Source organism: Epinephelus fuscoguttatus, linkage group LG11 (assembly GCF_011397635.1).
Source record: "Epinephelus fuscoguttatus linkage group LG11, E.fuscoguttatus.final_Chr_v1".
In the NCBI taxonomy this organism is placed as follows: Eukaryota; Metazoa; Chordata; class Actinopteri; order Perciformes; family Serranidae; genus Epinephelus; species Epinephelus fuscoguttatus.
The window spans coordinates 20,092,307-20,111,729 of record NC_064762.1 but is presented as its reverse complement, the minus strand read 5'-3'; the positions used below and the strand labels follow the sequence as shown (position 1 = coordinate 20,111,729).

Genomic DNA, 19,423 nt, shown 5'->3' with positions numbered 1-19,423 from the left:
CACAAATTAATTGATTGATAGAAGCAGCAGTAGACCAGCAGCTCCTGTGTTCAGCGAGCTAAAATTACTGTTTTTGTCAATGGAGTCTGGTGGCTTTGACGAGACCATAGATGGAGAAGCCATCAAGGGCTTCCCTGTCGAAATGGGCTGTCTGATGGAAAGGTTAAGCAGTGAAAACACTCTCATTAAAGCATACACCTAAACTGAAACAGATTTTTTTGAGGTGGCTAAAAGATTTTTTGTTGCTGACCCCTCCACAGCAGTACATTGTTTCGCTTCCATGTCTGACTCCAGGCGGCCTCTCCAAACTGACATCTACTGTATGTAATACACCGAGTATGAATAGAGCCCCATACAACCCCACTTCAAACCATCCAAACTATCTCTTTATAAAAAGCTTTCCACTGTCTATTATGTAACAAAATGAAAAAAAATGCTGATGAGGTACTTGTAGTGACATTTGTAGTGCTCTTGATTGCTATTTCTGGGGCACAAATGCATTTTTGCTCATTTCTTTTATGTAAAGGGGATGAAATCCACTAACAAAGCCGTGAAATGATGCTGGGGTTGCTCTTGCACCTAGGTGACTGCCTATATGAAGTTTTGAACTGTGAAGTGCAAGGCCACTGGTGGCTTTAAATAAGCAATAAATAGCCTACATATTGGGGTGACTGGAATACAAGTGTGTGTAATTATTCAGACTTTGATGAATGTTTTTTAAATTTATACTATCAAAGGATTGTTTTTCAGTGTTTTGGAGCATTTAAAACGTGCAGTGCTGTGATCACTCAGGTTGAAATGGTCTTTTGTCAGCACAGACTGAACTTATTGTGGAAATGGCCTCAAAGAAGGTATTTATGGCACTCGCCCTTTAAGAAGTCGCGCATGCGCATACCAGTGAGAAAGTTAACTCCTGAACTTCGTAGTCAGAAAAATTCTGATTTATAAAATAGCAGGGAAAACACCATTGGGTTGACATGGCATTTCGCCGAAGGAACAAGAGTTACCCTTTCTTCAGCCAGGAGTTCCTAATTCAAAACCATGCCGACATCGTCTTCAGTTTCGTGATTTTCATTTTGATTGGATTGATGTTTGAGGTGAGATGAACTCAGATTCTCTTTTCTTCCCTCGTCTCACTCAGCTGTTTTAAGATGGCAAGGCTGTTGCATATTCAAAGATGTAACTCGGTGCGAAGTGGAAGCGTACTAAACGTAACGAAATCATCTTTTTGCTTTGTAAAAAATGTTTTGCTTGCTCTACGTTACTGCATCTTAGCTTTTATCAGTTGAATCAGTTCCGCGGATATGGTGGCTGACTTGCTGCAGTTTTTTTTACAAGTTTTATGAACAATGAATGTTGCTCTGTTCACAAAGTAGCAACGTATCATTTTAAACTGAGCCAACAACTTAAAACTGACAACTACAGGATATAAACTTCGACTTTAGCCGTTTATTGCAACGTTAACGTTAGCTTAAAACGTTATGTTTAAAGTTTTCGTTGTCTTGCTCGTGATACTTTAATTTCAAAAGGAGTTTCGTAAACCGGGATACAGTTGAGAACACATTTGCTGGCGCAGACATAAGTTGTTACTTCAAAACAACAAAGTGTAACGTATTTCTTTCCTAAATTTACCCTTTTGGCAAAGTCTTGTTCCAGTTTCCAGCAAAGACAAACCGCTGCAACATTTTGATTCCAACATTTGTCAGTTAGCGAAGAGAACCCGTTGAAATAGGAAGTGAAGCGTTTGAGGCCTTCAAATTAAAAGCATCGCCGTTGCTTAGCATGGGATTCCAGCAGACGTGTGACAGTGAGGGGTTATATTGTGAAAATCTTAAACGGAAGCGATATGGTTTTCGTCGCGAGCTCGACAGTGGTAGTTAACTGCCACGTCTCAATCTTTGAACCGCTGCTGCTGGCTCTCCGTTGGCTCTGTCTCTCTAAAGACTGCTTTGACCTGGAGGAATTTCACATTAACAGACAGTGACTGTATTAATGAAATATTTATTAGCTAATAGCTTCTGCTGCGTGCCCTCAAACAGACTCTCCAGGCCGCTGCTCAAGGTTTTAGCAAAGTTTCAATCCGGAACAGTGGTTTAGGTCGCACAGCTGGCCGAATAAAAAAAAGTAGGGGACTTCCTTTAGTTTTTCTAGTTTCGGGAAAAAGGAGAACAACAGGGCTAAAGCTGTTCTTGAATTTGATACTTTGACAGGTCACCTGTGGCCACGGCGCGCAAGGAATGACTGGTGACTTGTTGCACTGTGGTGTCCAAGCTGGGTCCAACAGGGTCCCTTCAGGGTGACTCTTCAAGTCATATCACTACAATGCTTCAGACAAAATGTTATCAAAATCCAATCATGTCCTACTTATATAAATAAATGATGATGATAAATGTGAGGGCCCACAACAGATGAATGGCGTGGGGAAGATATCTGAGACTTTAAATGGCATTTCTATCATCTTTCGTAATGTTAAATTCACTAGTCGAAAAACAAATGAGTCAACTGACAACAATTTTTATTGCTTAAACTATTTATCAAACATAATATGCGTGCTATTTTCAGAGTCTTGGCTCCTTACATTTGAGGCTTTACTGCGTTCCTCATTTTGTGTGTTGTATATTGAACATCTGTGGGTTTTGGACTGTTGGTCTGGTAAAACAAGCAACCTCAAAATGTCCCCTTGGACTCTGGGAAATGATTTCTTTATAGAGCAGTGATACTCAACTTGTGGCCCATGGGCCAAACCAGGCCTGCGATAGGGTGCAGGGTGGCCCGCCAATCATTGTCAAAGTCAGACTTAATTGGTTCACACTGATTTATTTTGTACTTTGAATTTAGATGAAGTGGCAGTGCATAAAAAGCATCAAAACAGAGCTTTATTTAAAAAACAAAAAACAAAAAAAACCACAAGTGCAAGGAGAGGAATCCCCCGGACCCCTGGACAGAAGCCTAGGCTAATAAAGCAGGATTTGTACTTGTGTGCCAGCTCGATACGCCATAGCATCACTGTCACTCTGTAGTTACACCTCCAAAACACTAGTTGGCGGCGGGGTGATTCTGTGAAGTGCCGTAAAGTTTAGTTCATTCAAAACACACATTTCCCCCACAAATACAACATGCTATTGTTTTTAGCACAAGCCTATGGCGTTTTACATTGTATAAATTAGCCTAGGGGCTAGCAGACTTTTCCTCTACTCATATGAAGCCAGGGACAACGGCAGCATTTAACAAAGGTAACGTTACAAAATTCGGCTACATTACCGCTCACAAGGTTCACAGACAAAACAACTGTCTTATACTAAACATGTTTTCCAAACAAATATAACATGCTAACGTTATTAGCACAAGCTTACGGCATTTTACATTGTATTAATTAGCCTAGCGACGAGAGGAGATTTCCTCTGCTCATATAAAGCCAGAATAAATCACACACAGGACTTAAAATGCTATTTTTGTGGAGGCTTTATTATTTACACAATTTATTGTTTATTAGCTCTGAAATTAAAGTAAATAAAAGCTTTGTTTCCACTGAGGGAAATGGTTTCAGCTCATAAAAATAGACAGGAGGTCTGCGTCGCCACAACATGTAGTTACACTTCTGGGGCGGTGCACGTCAGGCTACGGCGTAGGGTATGGCATAGGCTCTGTATTGACATAGATCACAATGAAAATGAAATGAAACAATTGAAGCTGAAATCACCAGTTGATTGAACGTAGTCACAGTTCACAGACACATGTAACAGGGGCCTGCAGCTGCATCTAAAGTGGTTTCAAGCCAGAAAGGTTGGGAAACACTGTTCTATTGAGTTTCTTTGTGAGGATGCTGTCACTGAATAATTTGGGAAGCTCTGTAGCCTCTTCCACATCCCAAGTCAATACAAGCCTTGTCATGCAAGACAGATTTCTCAGCAATGCTACTTAAGGAATTCAGCTCCCAGCAGGTTATTATGATGCCACAGTGGAGGATTGACTGACAATGTAAACAACATTATATATTCTGAAAAGCGGGGACTCTCACTGGACTCTCTCTCTTATCTGCCTCACACACTCACAAGCACACACAGACACCTGTTACAAATAGACACTTATACTACGATGATACTTTGATGACCGGCCTCTTGAGGTTCACTGAAATATGTTGCTAATTACTATCTCATCTAATTTCCAGGCGACAGCCAAGACGGCCATACTGTTCATTCAGCCTCAGTACAATGTCACCACACAGTCACCAGGTATGCAGAGCAGTTCTTATTTAATGTTCATTTTCACAGTCTATGACATATCGACACATTTTTAACTCGTACAGTTCACAGTTTCACTTCCGCTGCAGCTGTTCCTTCATGTTGCGTCATATTACTGGCACTGAATAGTGATCACAGAATAGGTTTACACTGCTCCAGGATGTTTTAACAAACATGTGCTGCGTTTGTGTTTGACCTCTCCTATGTGTGCTTAGAGGGCGAGGTGACGTTGTACCATTACGGATGGAAGGACTCCGCCACCATCCTCTTCTATTTCTTCATCGCCATCATCCTCCATGCAGTAGTGCAGGAGTATCTTCTGGATGTAAGTACTCAGCACAATGCAGCAGTCAGTCACAAGAGGAGGCGTAGCTAATGTCACACACAGAGGTCCTGCTATACTGTGTTTATACTGTCAAGAGTGAAATACATAAAAAGGTACTGTATAAAATATATATACTATAATAACAGCCTAGAATGAGGGTAACCCTTTATTTTACTGCACCATATTTTCTTAGAAATTTTCCTGTAAAAGATATATGTATAACTCGGTACTATTTTGAGTTACTTTATCCCCAAGTAAATATCCATTCATTATTAATTTATAATAGGAAACTCTATCCTCCATGTTGGATTATATGTACACTGACTGAAAGACTCTCCAGTTTAAGTTGAAATTAATTTGAAATACATAATTTCTAGTGTACAAATTCAACACTGTCTCTGTGTTCCCCATAATTACTACCAAATTCCAAGGAACTTTTTGGAAATTGTTTGGCCTGGGAACACCTTGGGGTCCCCCAGGAGGAGCTGGAAAGCATTGCTGGGGAGGGGGACATCTGGGGTGCTCTGCTTGGCCCGTGACCCGACCTTGGATAAGAGGATGCAAATGGATGTTAGGAAATAATTCAGAAATGATGGACCCATAGAAATAAATATTATTGAAAGGAGTCATCAGCAATATTATTAATATTATTAGGTACAGACATGCATTACAATATTCCATCAATAGTAGGGAAAATGAAGAATCAGGGATCATTACAAAGTCTTAAAATACATTGAATTAATTAGTCTAAAAATAAGGCATTAATCTGTATTAAAATGTCTTAATAAATATATATATATATATATATATATATATATATATATTTTAAAATTCTTAAAAATGCTTAGACATAGAATTTTATGATTTTTTTTCTGACATTGCAGTATAAAAATTTAAAAATGATTGGTGACTTTTAAAAAAGAAATTACTTACCGACTCTCAAATTAATGACTTCAAAAAGTCATGTTTTACATTACAATAAATATTTAGGCAAAATGGTCTCTAACCCAAGTAACTCATGTCAGTTGTTTTTTTTTTTTGTTTTGTTTTTTAATTTTGTTCATTCTAAAATTGCTCTGATGCTAAGACATACAATTTTATGAATTATTTTTTTGTGACGTTGCATTGCAAAATCTCAAAATAACTGGTGACTTTTTAAAAAGAAATAATTTTCTGACTCTTGAATTAACGTCTTCAAAAAGGCATGTTTTATGTTACAATAAATATTTTTTTAAATTCTTAAAAATGCTAAGACATTGGATTTTATGGGGGTTTTTTGGTGCTGCACTGTGAAATCTGAAAATAACAGGTAACTTTAAAAAAATAATAATAGTAATGTACTGACTCCTGCTCAAATTAATGTCTTCAAAAGGGCATGTTTTATGTTACAAAAAATATTTGGGCAAAATTGCCGCTAGCCTTAAGTAACCAAAGTCAGTTCATGCATGTTTTTTATTTCTTCACTTTAGTTAATTGTAAAATTGCTCTTAAATTTAATTTTAGTGGCATTAAAATAGCTGTTTAAAAGGCTCAAATCCCACTTAACTTAAACTGTAGGAACTCTTGTAACTTTTGAATCTGGAAAAAAAAATCTCTTTAATGTCTCATCCTATTTACCTTTTACTTAGCAAGGGTATGCTATTTGCAAATATATATAAGTACCATACATGGAAATGTATACTTACAGTGTTTGCATCCTGTTGCACTCTAATATTTTAAAACAATTCTGTTTAAATGTCATTTAAACATAACATGAAAAACTACAAGAGCAGCAGACTGCCTGTTTTCCAGACTAAATGAGCGAGGCTGCCATCGCTGCCGTTCTCTCAGGGATAGAGTTATGGAGACAGGAAGAGAGAGACAGAGCAGCATTTAATCCATCTGAAGGTATGAGCCCTTGTGTCATTGTTTAGAAATAGGCCAGCCAGGAGGAACAAGGTTTTATTTTAGCACCATTGCCACGGTTTCCAAAGTGTCTTGAAAGGAATACTTCTTCAGGGGAAGGTTTTCAGCAGCAGCCATAAATAGTGTCTGCTGTCTTTTCTTGTCCCAGTTATGTGTATTACCGCGGCGCTTCCTTGTGCATGACAGTTTCTCAGCAGTCAACAAGACAACCCATTATGACGGCTCCAAGCTGCATTCATGTGATGCTTTTCTATTGTTCATGTTGCAGAAGGTGAACCGGCGTCTCCACCTCTCCAAGAGCAAGAATACCAAGTTTAATGAGTCGGGTCAGCTGTGTGTGTTTCACTTGGTGTCGAGTGTGTGGAGTTTTTACATCCTCATAACAGTGAGTGAGATTTTTATCATGTGGTGTTCAGTAACAACTTCCTACTCAAGGAAATGTCACACACATACTCTTATCAAGGACAGCTCGTGTTTTTCCTTTCTCACTTACACACACACACACACACACATACACACACACACACACACACACACTAAAGTGCTCTTTTCTCTGATATTTTTTTTTTACACAGGAAGGATATCTCTTACATCCCAGCAGCCTCTGGGAGAACTATCCCCATGTACACCTCAGGTATGACTGCTTTGCTCTATCAGTCGTATATTTACATAAAAAAAAAATCCATATACAGTTTTAGCGCTGCTCAGCAAGATACACTTAATCAACAATACATATATATATATATTTTTAGAAGTATCCACATATACGCATTTATTTGTAGAACCACATGCCAGAGCTGCTACTAGAGTTTATTTTCATAAAAAAAGCCCCTCAAAATGTCCAAAAGCCTGAGTCAACATCCAGACGTCTTGTTTTTCCGACCAGTAGTCCAAAAACCAAAGGTATTTAGATTGATATCATAGAGGACTGAGAGAATGAGCAAATATTCATATTTGAGAAGCTGAAGCAGTGAACTTTTGGCATTTTTGCTTTCTAAAGACAAATGTTAAAACACAGCTGTATTTTGTGGAACGTGTTAACAGATATTTTGGCTGCTTTAGAGTATGGTTAGGTGGCTTAAGCTTTGAAAAAGTCACATATAAAAGTTCTTAATACCTCTTTTAAAGCCTGACGGATATTGCTCACTGGTATTCAAAATGTTCAGCTCCTTATTCGGAGAAGTTGTTTTGAGATTGCATTATTTTGACTACCCCAGGGCTGGTTAGAACAGGGGCAAAAAATAACTGGGCCCCAGTACAGATCCCTGCACACCCCTACGTTAGTGTGGTTACAGTTTGATTAAATACAAAAAATTATTTAAGAAGGTAAAGTACATACAGGCCAGCTGCTAGGAAATACAGGCAGGGTGACAACATTTTCAAAAGTGGGCCCCCTCATATACACCTGTAGAGGGGGATCCCTATACATTTTTACATGTCTTGCAATATAATCCAATTAATCATGTTTCCACATGTATGTTGTATCTACTTGTATCTACTGTTAAGACCTTATTTTGAAAAGCAGAGGTAGGCACATGTGTCCTGGGCTGAAAAATGCCCTCCAATGAATGAATAGAGAAAAGTAACATCAAACATTGACTGAGGAAATAACTGCTTCTTCATTTATTCACCGGTCACCTGTACCCTTTGATCTCAGTCTACTCTGCCTGTTTTTACAATACATGGAACAGTGTAGCACTCACTTCCTATTTACAGATTCTGGAATTACAGCCAAACAGTGCACTTAAATATGTTTATAAAAACATTTCAGGTGAGAATCAGGCAATACATTAACATAATCTTGGTTTGGATTTGATCAGCGCTGCCTTGTTTGACAGTTTGATCTGAGTTTGGTCTGCGTCTGAGAAAAAGGGGCGAGTCTCTCTATCAAACCGCTTCTATACTCTTTGTGTCCGTGGTGGCGGCCATACAAAAATGTGGAAGTACGATCTATAGTTCAAACACAGCCCTACAGCTAGCAAAAATCTGCTGGATTGTTATTAGGCGGATTTTAGATGGAAGAAGAGCAGGCGCTGGTAAGATAGAGCGAGTTTACCACAGTTCATTTACACATACCTCCCCACAGTGTTATGACAAAGCTGGTTGAAAATCAGCAAAGTATCCCTTAAATATTAACTAAAATATTCACAATTAAAACTAGATTTTGAAACAGGGCCATTTATAAAAATGCAGGTGCCATCTTAAAGCCCTTACCAACTCAGATTATAACACACTTGGTAAAGTTTTGAAAACTCAAAGCACTACATAATAATTGCCACACAGTCAGTCCAGGGACTGTTGGACCCCCCGTTGCTTGCTTTGGTCTGTTGGTAATCCATTTTTGGATTATTTGGCTGTGTCTATTCTTAACTGGGTTTATTTTTTTTAACAGATGTACAGTCATTGAAAACAAATCAGAGCAGGAATGTATCACTGGGGCAGCTGTGTAAATTTTACTGACTCTCTCCTTCTTGCTCTTTCTCCTACTTTCCCTCTGCCTGTCTGCCTGTGTTTGTGCTCTAGGTTTCAGGTGAAGTTTTTCTACCTCACTCAGCTGGCCTACTGGCTCCACGCCTTGCCGGAGCTCTACTTCCAGAAAGTACGCAAGGTCAGTAAAGAGGCCCTGGGAACTGGAGGAGTTCTGGAGTGTGACTAGATAAGCTCTGGGTGTGTGTGTTCCTGTGTCTGCATGCATGTGCATTAGACAGAGAGTGACGAATTAAAAGCTCCAGGATTTGAAAATTACAGTACCTTTTGCAAATGAATGTTTGTTTTACAGGAGGAGATTCCTCGTCAGCTCCAGTACATCTGCCTGTATCTACTTCACATCGCTGCAGCCTATTTGTTAAAGTAAGCATCCAGCAAAAGGACCTTTTTTTTTTCTTTACTGTACGTGGTTTTCATTGAACCTTATATGGATGTGTTATTCTTTGTCACCCAGTCAATCACCTGCTTCTCTCTTCTATCTTGTGTAGTTTGAGTCGTGTGGGTCTGGTACTCCTCTTCCTGCAGTATGTGTCAGAGCTGGGCTTCCACATCGCTAGACTATTTTACTTCACTGATGAGAACCATCAGAAAATGTAAGTAACCTCACTGTGTTTAGTGGTTTTCACTTTTTTGTCAAGCTTTCATTGCTGTTGACTAGACTACTTTCTTAGCTACTGTGTCATGTGCTTTTATGATTCCGTGTAACTTTATATATTATTATTGTCTTATTTCTTTATTGACCACATTGTCGCTGTGTTGTGTGCTTCAGGTTTGACCTGTGGGCGATCAGCTTTGTGTTTACACGGATGGTAACTCTAACCTTGATGTTCCTGGCTGTTGGGTTTGGTTTGGCTCGTGCTGAGAACCAGGGGCTGGATTTGGAGATGGGCAACTTCAACACTGTACTGATAAGGTAAAGACCTCTGGTCCATCATCTGTGGATAATCATTCATTCTGTGGCACTGATATTACTTTTTATAGCTACTGTGACAACTTTATAGTCAAAATACACTTAGCGCCCATAAAAAGTGTTGACTTTTTAATGTTTTTATTGTTTTATAACAAATTCACAGTGCATAGAGCCAGGAATTTTGACACTGACTGACACTGGGTGATTTCAAATCCAGATTTCACTATACCTGTAGTTACAATTATATTAGGCCGCGCAATAATCAAATAGCACCATGTTTTGACCAAATACCTCAGTGCTTATATTGGGATGATATTGTAGGGTTGAGTATTTCACAAAATATTTACACAATGAGATCTTTGATAAATAACCATCATTAATGAGGATCAGAGTCCTGCATGGGTCTGACTTAAGAGACCTGCTACCAAACCGGAAAGGCAACATGCATTATTGCCCCTTCCCCACCACCCGAACATCTACGCATATGGCCAATTCAGTCAGGAACACTTGGGCCTACATAGAAAGCCTTCTCCACGAGCCTACATTGAAAGCCTAAGAGAGAGCACACCTCTCCGCCCTTCCATGTACTTGCATGGAAAGCTTTAAGGCAAAGAGGGCACACCTCTCTGCCCTTCCATGTGCAAACAAGGAAAGCTTGAGGCAGACAACAAACCTCCCTGCCCTTCCTTGCGCCTACATGTAAAGCCTAAGACAAGGAGAGCAGCAGCAAAGACCCCCCCCCCCCCCCGGAACAGAACAGAGCAGCATCAATGACAAACAGAAATGACACTGAAAAGTCAAACAGCATGAAAAGGAGGAGCTGGGGTGGAGGCGGGTTGCAAAGCAGCTTGCAGAGGAAGCAGCAACAGTAGGCAGGCCAGAGCAGTTTAAATGGGGCGCCCTGAATGAGATTCGCCAATTGGTTGCATAGAAATGAATCATGTGATCTGTCAGTTCCATCAATCAGGCTGTTTGAGATCAGCTGATGTAGCTGGGATGTGAACTGTGCTTGACATAGTGTCCCGCCTGAACTAACCCTATGCTTAATTTAGTTACACTACCCAACCCAATGTGCTGACACAAGATTCGTGGCCAGACCCCAAACCACAATAAAACTGGAAATAAAATTAAGGCCACTCGGGAATCACCTTTTTTCATTGAGTACCTGACCTGATGCAGAACTCTGATGTGGTTATAATGACTAAGTGGGTAAAGGCAAATAACAGAACAGCTAGATCAATTCATTTAGGTCAGAAAGTTACATCACTTTCCTGTAATGCAGAATTTCAAACCAGGAAAAGACACCATGATGTATTATGATATCCAAAATCTAAGACGGCATCTTGTCTCTAATTTAGGGCTCAGCAATATATCAATATATCTCTTATCTCGTATAAAGTATTTGTGCTAGGAAATATATTTTGAATTTGTTCTGTATTTTGACTATTTACCTTTTCATTTTAGTGCTATAATGTCTGATAAAGTGTGATAGGAGCACTCTAAATCAACAGAACACAGAAACAAGGGGAGCACACTCAGGTCACCTTGTTGTCCAGGGCAACCATTACTGTCATACCCAGAGAAATAAAAAAACATATTCTTCAGACCTCGTTTCAAATCCCCACACACCAGGATCAGGAAGTAATTGTATAAATTTGGCACGCAATGTCAGGTCCATTTTCCAAAACACACAATCGCACTAATCTTCTTGCCTGGGGCCCCATTCAGGATGACTGTTCTACTGCTGGTATGTTTGACCCAATCTTGGCTACTCTGGAAGTTTATCCGCTTCCAGCTGAGGCGCTGGAGAGAGTTCAGACATGAACAGGCTGTTCGCAAGAAGGCTGCCGCAAAACAACCCCTAAGGCCACTGAAGAGAGACTCACGTGAGTATAAGCAGCCGCTCAAACATGTTTCATAACAGTCACCATCTCCTACGGTTACAGAAGAGTAAGGCAGTGTTTCATAACATTATACTTATCAGGAATTTGACTTGATTCCTTTCTTAAAACGTGTTTTTTCCCACCATCATTTTGTGCTTTCTTGATATCTGATATGTGCTTCATTGGTAGAGACCCTGACTTCTCCCCTCTGTCTCTCCTGCTAGTTGGTCACCATGAAAATGGAGTTCTTAAAGCTGAGAACGGAGCCTCTCCTCGGACCAAAAAACTCAAATCCCCCTAAGATAACACACTGACTGGCCTGAACAGTGGCCTTAGTGGCCTAAGGTTTCTCATCAGCACAACAGGAAAGCTGGTGGCCACTGGCCACCCAGCCTCTTGTTGAGTATGTCCTGAGATGTTACAGGGACTCAGTCGCTACAGACTTAGGCTTGAATGCTGGAAAATGAAATCCAAGGAAATCCCTCGAGCCCAACAGACATTTACTCTTCTCATCATATCAGTATTTTTTTATACATCCACGCAGCCTGCTATCCCACCCTAAGGAGCACCATTGTATGCAGAATGATTTAAAATGTAAAGTGAACACAGTATGCAGCACACGTTACTGTGTGTCAACTATGAATGTGTTGATGCATATCCTCATACATAAGTACTGTATTGGTTGTAGCGTTGTCCGATATGTCGCAGCTGTTTTCAGCTCTTGCCATTGAGCCGGCTTTTGCTTGTTTTCTAGTCTGGTCCATTGGAGCAGAAAAATGTTACTGATGATATGGTATGATATGAGCTTACTGTATGCTGGCCCTAACAATATCCCTTTACCGTGTCAGGGAAGGGATTATGGCCAATCAATAGAGTGGTCACCTGGGCTCCTCCCGATTTATGTCTGTTTAAAATCCTACATTCGTCACTGGTCACTTAACAGATAAGCATCAAGTATGTATGTTGGATATTACCGCATGCCATTCCATTTTTTTTTTCTTTTAATTGTTTTGTTAATTACTTTATTAAATAATGCAAATTTTCTGAAATGCTGTGACTGAAGTCATTTTTCTGTCTACAAAGGGCAAAACTTTAAAATTTTGGTTCTTAATAATATTCGAGTTTGGATCAATGAAAAATGCTAAATTGCCAGTTGGTAAATGGACATTGATTCATGCAGATTTACAAAGGATTTTTCTACATATCCAATTTTCTTTCTTTATATAGTGAACCAAAGCAGCAATTAAAATATATATTGGAGGGTTGTCCCTTGTCACTGATTCTGTTTGTGATATTCATAGACAGGATCTCAAGGGGGGAGGTAAGTGTCTGCTTTAGGGACCTCCAGGATGCACTGGGGCGGTTTGCAGTTGAGTGTGAAGTACCTCCACGGTGGTCCAGGTGGTGACAGGAAGAATGAGATTTGAGATACAAGAGGCTGAAAGGAGCTCAGCCTCAGACATACGGTGAGGAGCTCAGGCATTTAAAGGGAGGGTAGAGCTGCTGCTGCTCCTCCATGTCAAAAGGGTCCAGTTGAGGTGAAAGGAGGCAGCTGATCAGGATGCCTGCTGGGTCCACTGTCTTTATGTTATTTGTCAGGTAGCCCACATGAAGTCTGAGTAAAGTGTCAATCATTTATGTTGTCATGTGTCATTTATGTAGCCAGGGTCTTCATTTATTATATATTTGCATAGTATACTGTATAGCTGTACTTGCTAATGATAAATAATATAATAAAATAGGAAATGAGTTTGACATTTTTGAAAGATTTGGTCCCCTTTATTGTTAATTTGATGGCTACAGTCTTGCAGTAAAAAGCAGGGTGATTAGGCAATTCTCAACAGGGTGGTGGAGGTGGACTCAATCAAGGGTGGCACTGAGCACAGTGGAGGCACCTTCACTTCTGCTTTTAGCTGAATGCTAATGCCAGTATGCTAAAAGCGTCCCTGATTTGACCGTCAGTTTGCTCTGTGTGGCTGAGAAAACATAGTGCTCTTGATAAAATGTACTCGCTTGACTGCCCAACTCTAACTTAACTTTGCATTTTTGATCAGATTTGATGTTCGGCTTTGGCAACTGCCTGGTATATGCCCTATATAGGAAGGATATTTTGAGATCAACCGCACCAACACCAAAAAGCTGTATTTTGTATTTCCAGAAGCTGTCAGATTCTGCCAAATAAATCAACTTTTCTGCAGCTGGTCCAGTATTTATTTATAGTGTCAAGATACATTCTGTTGAGGCTTTGATTTGTGGTCTGATTTAGTGCAGAGTGTACAATGCAATCCAGCCTTGCCTGACATCACGAAGATGGCTCTGCTACATCGTCACCTGATAAAGATAGATTTAAAAAAAAAGGGGGGTGTAAATTGTTAAAGTCCAAAATTTTACAAAGTAAAGTGACATCTACTGACAGAAGAGAAGAGATGTGTGTTTTGCTGATTTGCTGATTTGATTTATTTACCATTTTGGTCAGCTGGCTGGTTATTTGCTGTCTTCACACCCAGCTTCTGGCGCAAAGAATCCAGTGTCTGACAAGGGATCTGGCTTGCGTTGGACTCCAGGTACGTCAGCACATAGTGGTCAGCGTCAGTCAGCACAAAGCGGTGGCTGAAAACTACAAAAACAGACAAGAGAGGAGCGAAAGATGCAGTGAGCTGAGATTTTAGCTGACTTATCTATTGATCTCCTACTGGAAAATGGAATCTAACTTGAAGGTGGAGTCTGCGATTCTGGAGAAAGATTGTTGATATCTAAATTCAACACCTAAACAAATGCACCCCTCCTACAGACTTAGACTTCGTTGTCCCAGAGGAGAAATTCTTTTTCCCAGCACTGCACATTATCAGACAACAGCAACCAGTGCTCCTTCAGAAGCTCCTGTAATATCTCTGATGTCATTTATGTTTCATTACTATCATGGTGTAGCTCCGTTCCTCATGGGTGAGGACGTGGAAGAGGGAGAGAAGCTGGCATAGTTTTAGGTGGCTCGGTCCAAGCCACTTTGTTTGTTTCCCATTTACAGTGCCAGGGCTGTATGAGGACCACATTTTTTTCAGTGCACACAGAGAACACGAAGCTAACTGGAGGAGTGTATTGGATTAGAATTGCAGATTTCACCTTTAACATATAATTCTGGATAAAGCTTGATTTATCTCAGAAGACATGGAAGGCAGCAACATGAGTTATTCCTGCTAATTCCTTGGAGAAAAGATGCCCTAGTTTCTGAATAAAAAATATTTCTTTTGGAAACCAACACACGATAACGGGAAAATAAATACAGGCTGATAAAGTGGAACGTTACCCTCCACAGTGGCTCCAATAGCAAAGTCTGCAGGTGAGTAGAACTCAGGCTTGTCCACCGTAGAGCCCGGTTTGGGGATGCGTGTCTTTTCCAGGAACTTGCCACCGATTATACCAGAGTTGCGAGTGGGCTTTTCAAAAATACTGATCATGTCATTGGACAGGAAGTAGGACAGTATGAAACGTCGACACTCATCTTCAGGATTCTGGGAGTCCTGGAATGTCAGTAACACAGGCAAACTTCAGCAAGGAGGTACAGTTTCAGTTTTGGTGAAAGCAGCCACTAGTCATTCAGAATATTTAGTCAAAGGAGCAGCACAAACATGTTCTCATTCATACTGACTTACCAGCCTGGCACTGTAGCGCAACACTTTGTGGTCGTTTTCCAGCATCTTTAGCACATTCTTTTTGGGAGGCTCGGGAATTAAAGACAAACAGTTCTGCAGAGAGTCTTCAAGTGAGCCAAAACCATTATAGGGGGGAACCTCCTGTAAACACAGACAGGAGAGGGTTATAAATGAGAAGACAATTATCATTTATTAAGTCACATACCTTCAGGGAATACCGATGATATAGTTTTTTAAAGGCAAACAAAAGTTTCTCACCTTCTTGGTCTCCTGAAGCAGGTCAGTCTTTTTTGGAACCTCTGAAGGTTTGATCTCCACATCAGGGTGGTTCTTTTGATAATACTCTTTAGTGAAGCCATCACAGTCATACAGCAGGAAGCGACGGCCCAGCAGTGTCATCGTTTGTCCCACCTTGAAGTCTTTGGGGGAGTAGTACTCATCTACTTCCTGTTTTGAAACCTCCAGCACGCAGCTGGGAAATGTCTCTGATAATAAATAAGAAGAGAATTGTTATTGATGTTAGTTTCTTTTTAGACATCTTTTATATCTCTTAAAAAACGACTCTGCTTTTTCTGTAGTGCATAAAATTGTTGACAAAAACAGTATAACTAATACTCAGTTACAGGGCAAGAGACGCTTACTAAAAGCATTCACTTTTACTGTTTACATGACTACATGCAAAGAGATACCTGACCAACGCACTGTACCAGATTTAATGCAATTACACAGCTAAAAGTGGAACAGACACATCATTGCCTCTCACCGGACTCTGGTTTGATCTTCTTGGGCAGCTTCTGCCTGCGCATCAGGACAGGAAAGGGATCCCGGCCGCTGTTGGGTTCGTGGACCTCTCTGATCTCTACCGTGTCGTCCACCAGGAAATACTGGATGGTAACAGGCCTGGTGTCCCCGAACAGAGAGTCACTGTCATCCCACAGGGCAAAGAAACGCAGCACCTGACCAAGAAGAGGTGAAGAGCCTGGAGTTAGATTGTTAGTGTGCCAAATGCATTCGTAATTCCCCAACTGGTAGTGGTGTTGTGAGTGTCGTCTCTTAATCCATATTTACACTCGCTGCTGTCTACTATTAGTGTGAAATTTGCAAAAGCAAATACAACATAATAATAACAATAACTTCCTTTTATAATTTGCTTTAATAGGAGATGTTATTGTACCCATGCTTCTCTGTTAATAGCCGTCCAGATTAGAGTTGGTAATATTTACCTAGTTAGTTTGGAACGGAGGGAATTTCCATTACCTTACGATCCATGGTGAGAAACTGGTGCATGCAGTCAAATTCGGAGGGTGTTGTGTAGGAAGGCTGAGGCTGTATGCGACGTTCACTGTAAGGATCCACAGGCATCGGCTCAGGGTTGTTCACAACAATGCCCTCACTTTCCATGAACTCCTTTACATGATGAGTGACAGGCAGAAAGTAGTTACAGCAACAGACAATAATGAAGACACACAAAGCACTGCAAGAGCATTCACACAGGTGAGTGTTGTACCTGTGTGAAAGCATCACACTGTGTGATGTGGTACTTGACCCCGTACACCTCCAGGTCCATGCCAACATTGAGCTCTTTCCACTGGTAATGCTCTCCAAATTCATTCTTGGGCAAACGCTGGCGTTTGATCCGTTTCCCCTGTGGTATCCCAGAATTCTCCACCATGGGCTCAATGATGCACATGCTGTCATCCTCCAGGTAGTAGTAAATGACCACAGGGCGCACGCGGCACTCCTCTTCAGGGGAAAACTGGATATTTTCTAGAAAGTATCCATAGAAACGCAGCACCTACAAGACAAGAGAGTGGTGAGACAAACATTTAATTGAACAGCAAGAAAAATCTTCAAATACTGGTCTTCTTGGCCTTATTGTACCTTCTTGTCAAGAGCCACATGAGCTGGGAAGAATTCTTTCTCCATGCTCTGGTCAAGGGAGCCGTAAATAACGTCTGGTGTCTCAAACGACAGCTCACTGATCTCCTGCTGGATCAACTGCTCTGATAAAAGAGGAGCCTGTCCAATGCCCACAGTGGGGCGACTGGGCAGAGCAAAGCCATTCTTATAGCCAAGTGTCTGGGGACGATGGAAGGCTGACTTCTGCAGAGAAATATTCAAGAGGGAATACATTAGCTTTGGTAAATAACAACAGAAACACAAATTAAAGTACATGAAATATCTGCAACACTGATGCAAGTGTAAACACAAAGGTCGATTATCATCTGAGCCTGCTGTCCATAACAATAGACCTTTTTCACAGTTGACATTTTCACATGCCATAGCAGTGATGGTAAATGGACCTGCATTTGTATAGCGCCATTCTAGTCATCCGACCACTCAAAGCACTTTTTACACTACAAGTCACATTCACCCATTCACACACGTGGCCGAGACTGCCATGCAAGGTGCCGCCTGCTACTCAGTTTCATCCTTGGTCAAGAATACTTTGACATGCAGACAGGAGGAGCCAGGGATCGAACTGCTGATCTCCCGATTGGTGGACGACCCACCCTACCTCTGAGCCACAGCCGCACCAAAGTACTGCACTTAAGTGCAATTTTGAGGTACTTGTACTTTACCTGAGTCTTTTCTTTTCATGCCACTTTATACTTCTACTCCACTACATTTCATAAGGTAACATTTTACTTTTTACTTAAATGCATTTTTCTGACAGCTTTACTTACAAGTTACTTTACAAATTAAGAGTTTTGCACAAAAATATTATGTTTTGTTAGGAATTAAGAGGGATTAAGAGAGATTACCCACTTATCTCTGTAAGGGTCCACAAACCAAAAAATTCTAAAGGGTTTTTCATAAACATTATAAGCCGTAAGGTGTGATTATTGTGAGTATCCTCGAGTGCCATAACTTTCTCTCTCTTTAATGTGCTGTCTGTCGGCACTAGATTAAATAAATGATTCATAATTGATATATTATCTGAAGCCTTATTTTTAAACAGGTAACATTCATACTGGTTTACATTAACAATTTGGTTTTATTTCCCATCTTTGCTGAGAGACAGTTTTGTACAAAAGGAATGAAAGGCCTGTCCCATATAGCCTGTCTCAAATATAGGCCCATTGATTTCAACCCAGGCTTGAAGGTTTACAGTACATTATCCTAATTACACGTACTTACTTTTACTTGAGTAACATTTTCAATACAGAGCTTTTACTTGTTTGCTAACAGTATTTTTACTTGTGTAAAGGGACTGAAAACAGTCATAGCAGGAAAAGCACAGCTGTATTTGATAACACAAATGATGGCTGCATTCCACTTAGAGGAAACCCTGATATTGTTCATGCTGGCTCACTAACAAAGCTTACTGGGACACTTAATGGAACTACACCATCATTAACGTTATCAGTTTTACCTCTGTTCTCCTACTATGGCAACACAAAATGTCTGCTGTGAAAAATGTCTATACTGTGCAATAAAAGTGCTGTATGAGAGGTGGACAGAATAATAGCAACACCTGTACATGTCATATAACACAACCCTGGAATAAACACTCGTTTAATGTCGTAAATTTCAGCTAATAGCGTCCTAAATTAGTTTTAAATGTCACCTTCTTTAACTTTATTGGGCGTAAAGACTGGAAGAATGCAACAATGACATTTACATTACATAAAGTGAACAGCGTTTTTTCTTACGTTTAACTTATAACTAATATTAAACGTTAAAACCTTACGTAACTTAACTCCACACATTTTAAATTAGCATTAACCTAGCTAGTTTAACGTTAACTTTAACGGGCAGTTCTTACCGTTACATCCCGAAAAGTGTATCCTGGTAAAAATGGCAGTCCATGGCTGTTCCAGTTCCAAGACATTGCTGCTATTAAAGTATTATTTGTTCACCACAAGAAGTTGAACAGTACTAGTTAGTGGTTTTAAGCTAACTAAGTTAGCTAAGTCAGGTCGTGTTACCATGTAAAGCCACACTACAGCTCCGCAGTGCTGAGTTTGTGGTATCCATGGTAACGGCACGACAGCAACAGTTTCAAGTAAATAAAGTGA

At 40.3% G+C, this 19,423-nt stretch overlaps 2 protein-coding genes across 3 annotated transcripts; one reads left to right on the top strand and one right to left on the bottom strand.

Annotated features, from left to right (window-relative positions):
- The first annotated feature begins 890 nt into the window (after window positions 1–890).
- tram2 (translocation associated membrane protein 2) lies at window positions 891–12,737 on the top strand. The gene is made up of 11 exons (XM_049589887.1): window positions 891–1,097; window positions 4,169–4,232; window positions 4,457–4,566; window positions 6,740–6,856; window positions 7,047–7,105; window positions 8,995–9,079; window positions 9,251–9,321; window positions 9,447–9,551; window positions 9,728–9,871; window positions 11,597–11,754; window positions 11,976–12,737. Exons 1-11 carry the CDS (start codon window positions 978–980, stop codon window positions 12,050–12,052), a joined length of 1,110 nt encoding a protein of 369 aa, XP_049445844.1. The 5' UTR covers window positions 891–977; the 3' UTR covers window positions 12,053–12,737.
- On the bottom strand, window positions 4,574–19,369 carry efhc1 (EF-hand domain (C-terminal) containing 1). Of its 2 annotated transcripts, XM_049589886.1 has the most exons (11): window positions 19,171–19,369; window positions 17,283–17,504; window positions 16,909–17,196; window positions 16,659–16,808; window positions 16,165–16,357; window positions 15,660–15,886; window positions 15,402–15,542; window positions 15,056–15,269; window positions 14,216–14,368; window positions 14,048–14,082; window positions 4,574–5,111 (listed from the first exon to the last, which is right to left on the bottom strand). In XM_049589886.1, exons 1-10 carry the CDS (start codon window positions 19,234–19,236, stop codon window positions 14,054–14,056), a joined length of 1,683 nt encoding a protein of 560 aa, XP_049445843.1. In that variant the 5' UTR covers window positions 19,237–19,369; the 3' UTR covers window positions 4,574–5,111; window positions 14,048–14,053. The 2 variants fall into 2 exon arrangements, with proteins under 2 accessions (XP_049445843.1, XP_049445842.1); XM_049589885.1 differs by lacking the exon at window positions 4,574–5,111 and having other exon boundaries at window positions 13,945–14,082.
- Window positions 19,370–19,423: the final 54 nt, after the last annotated feature.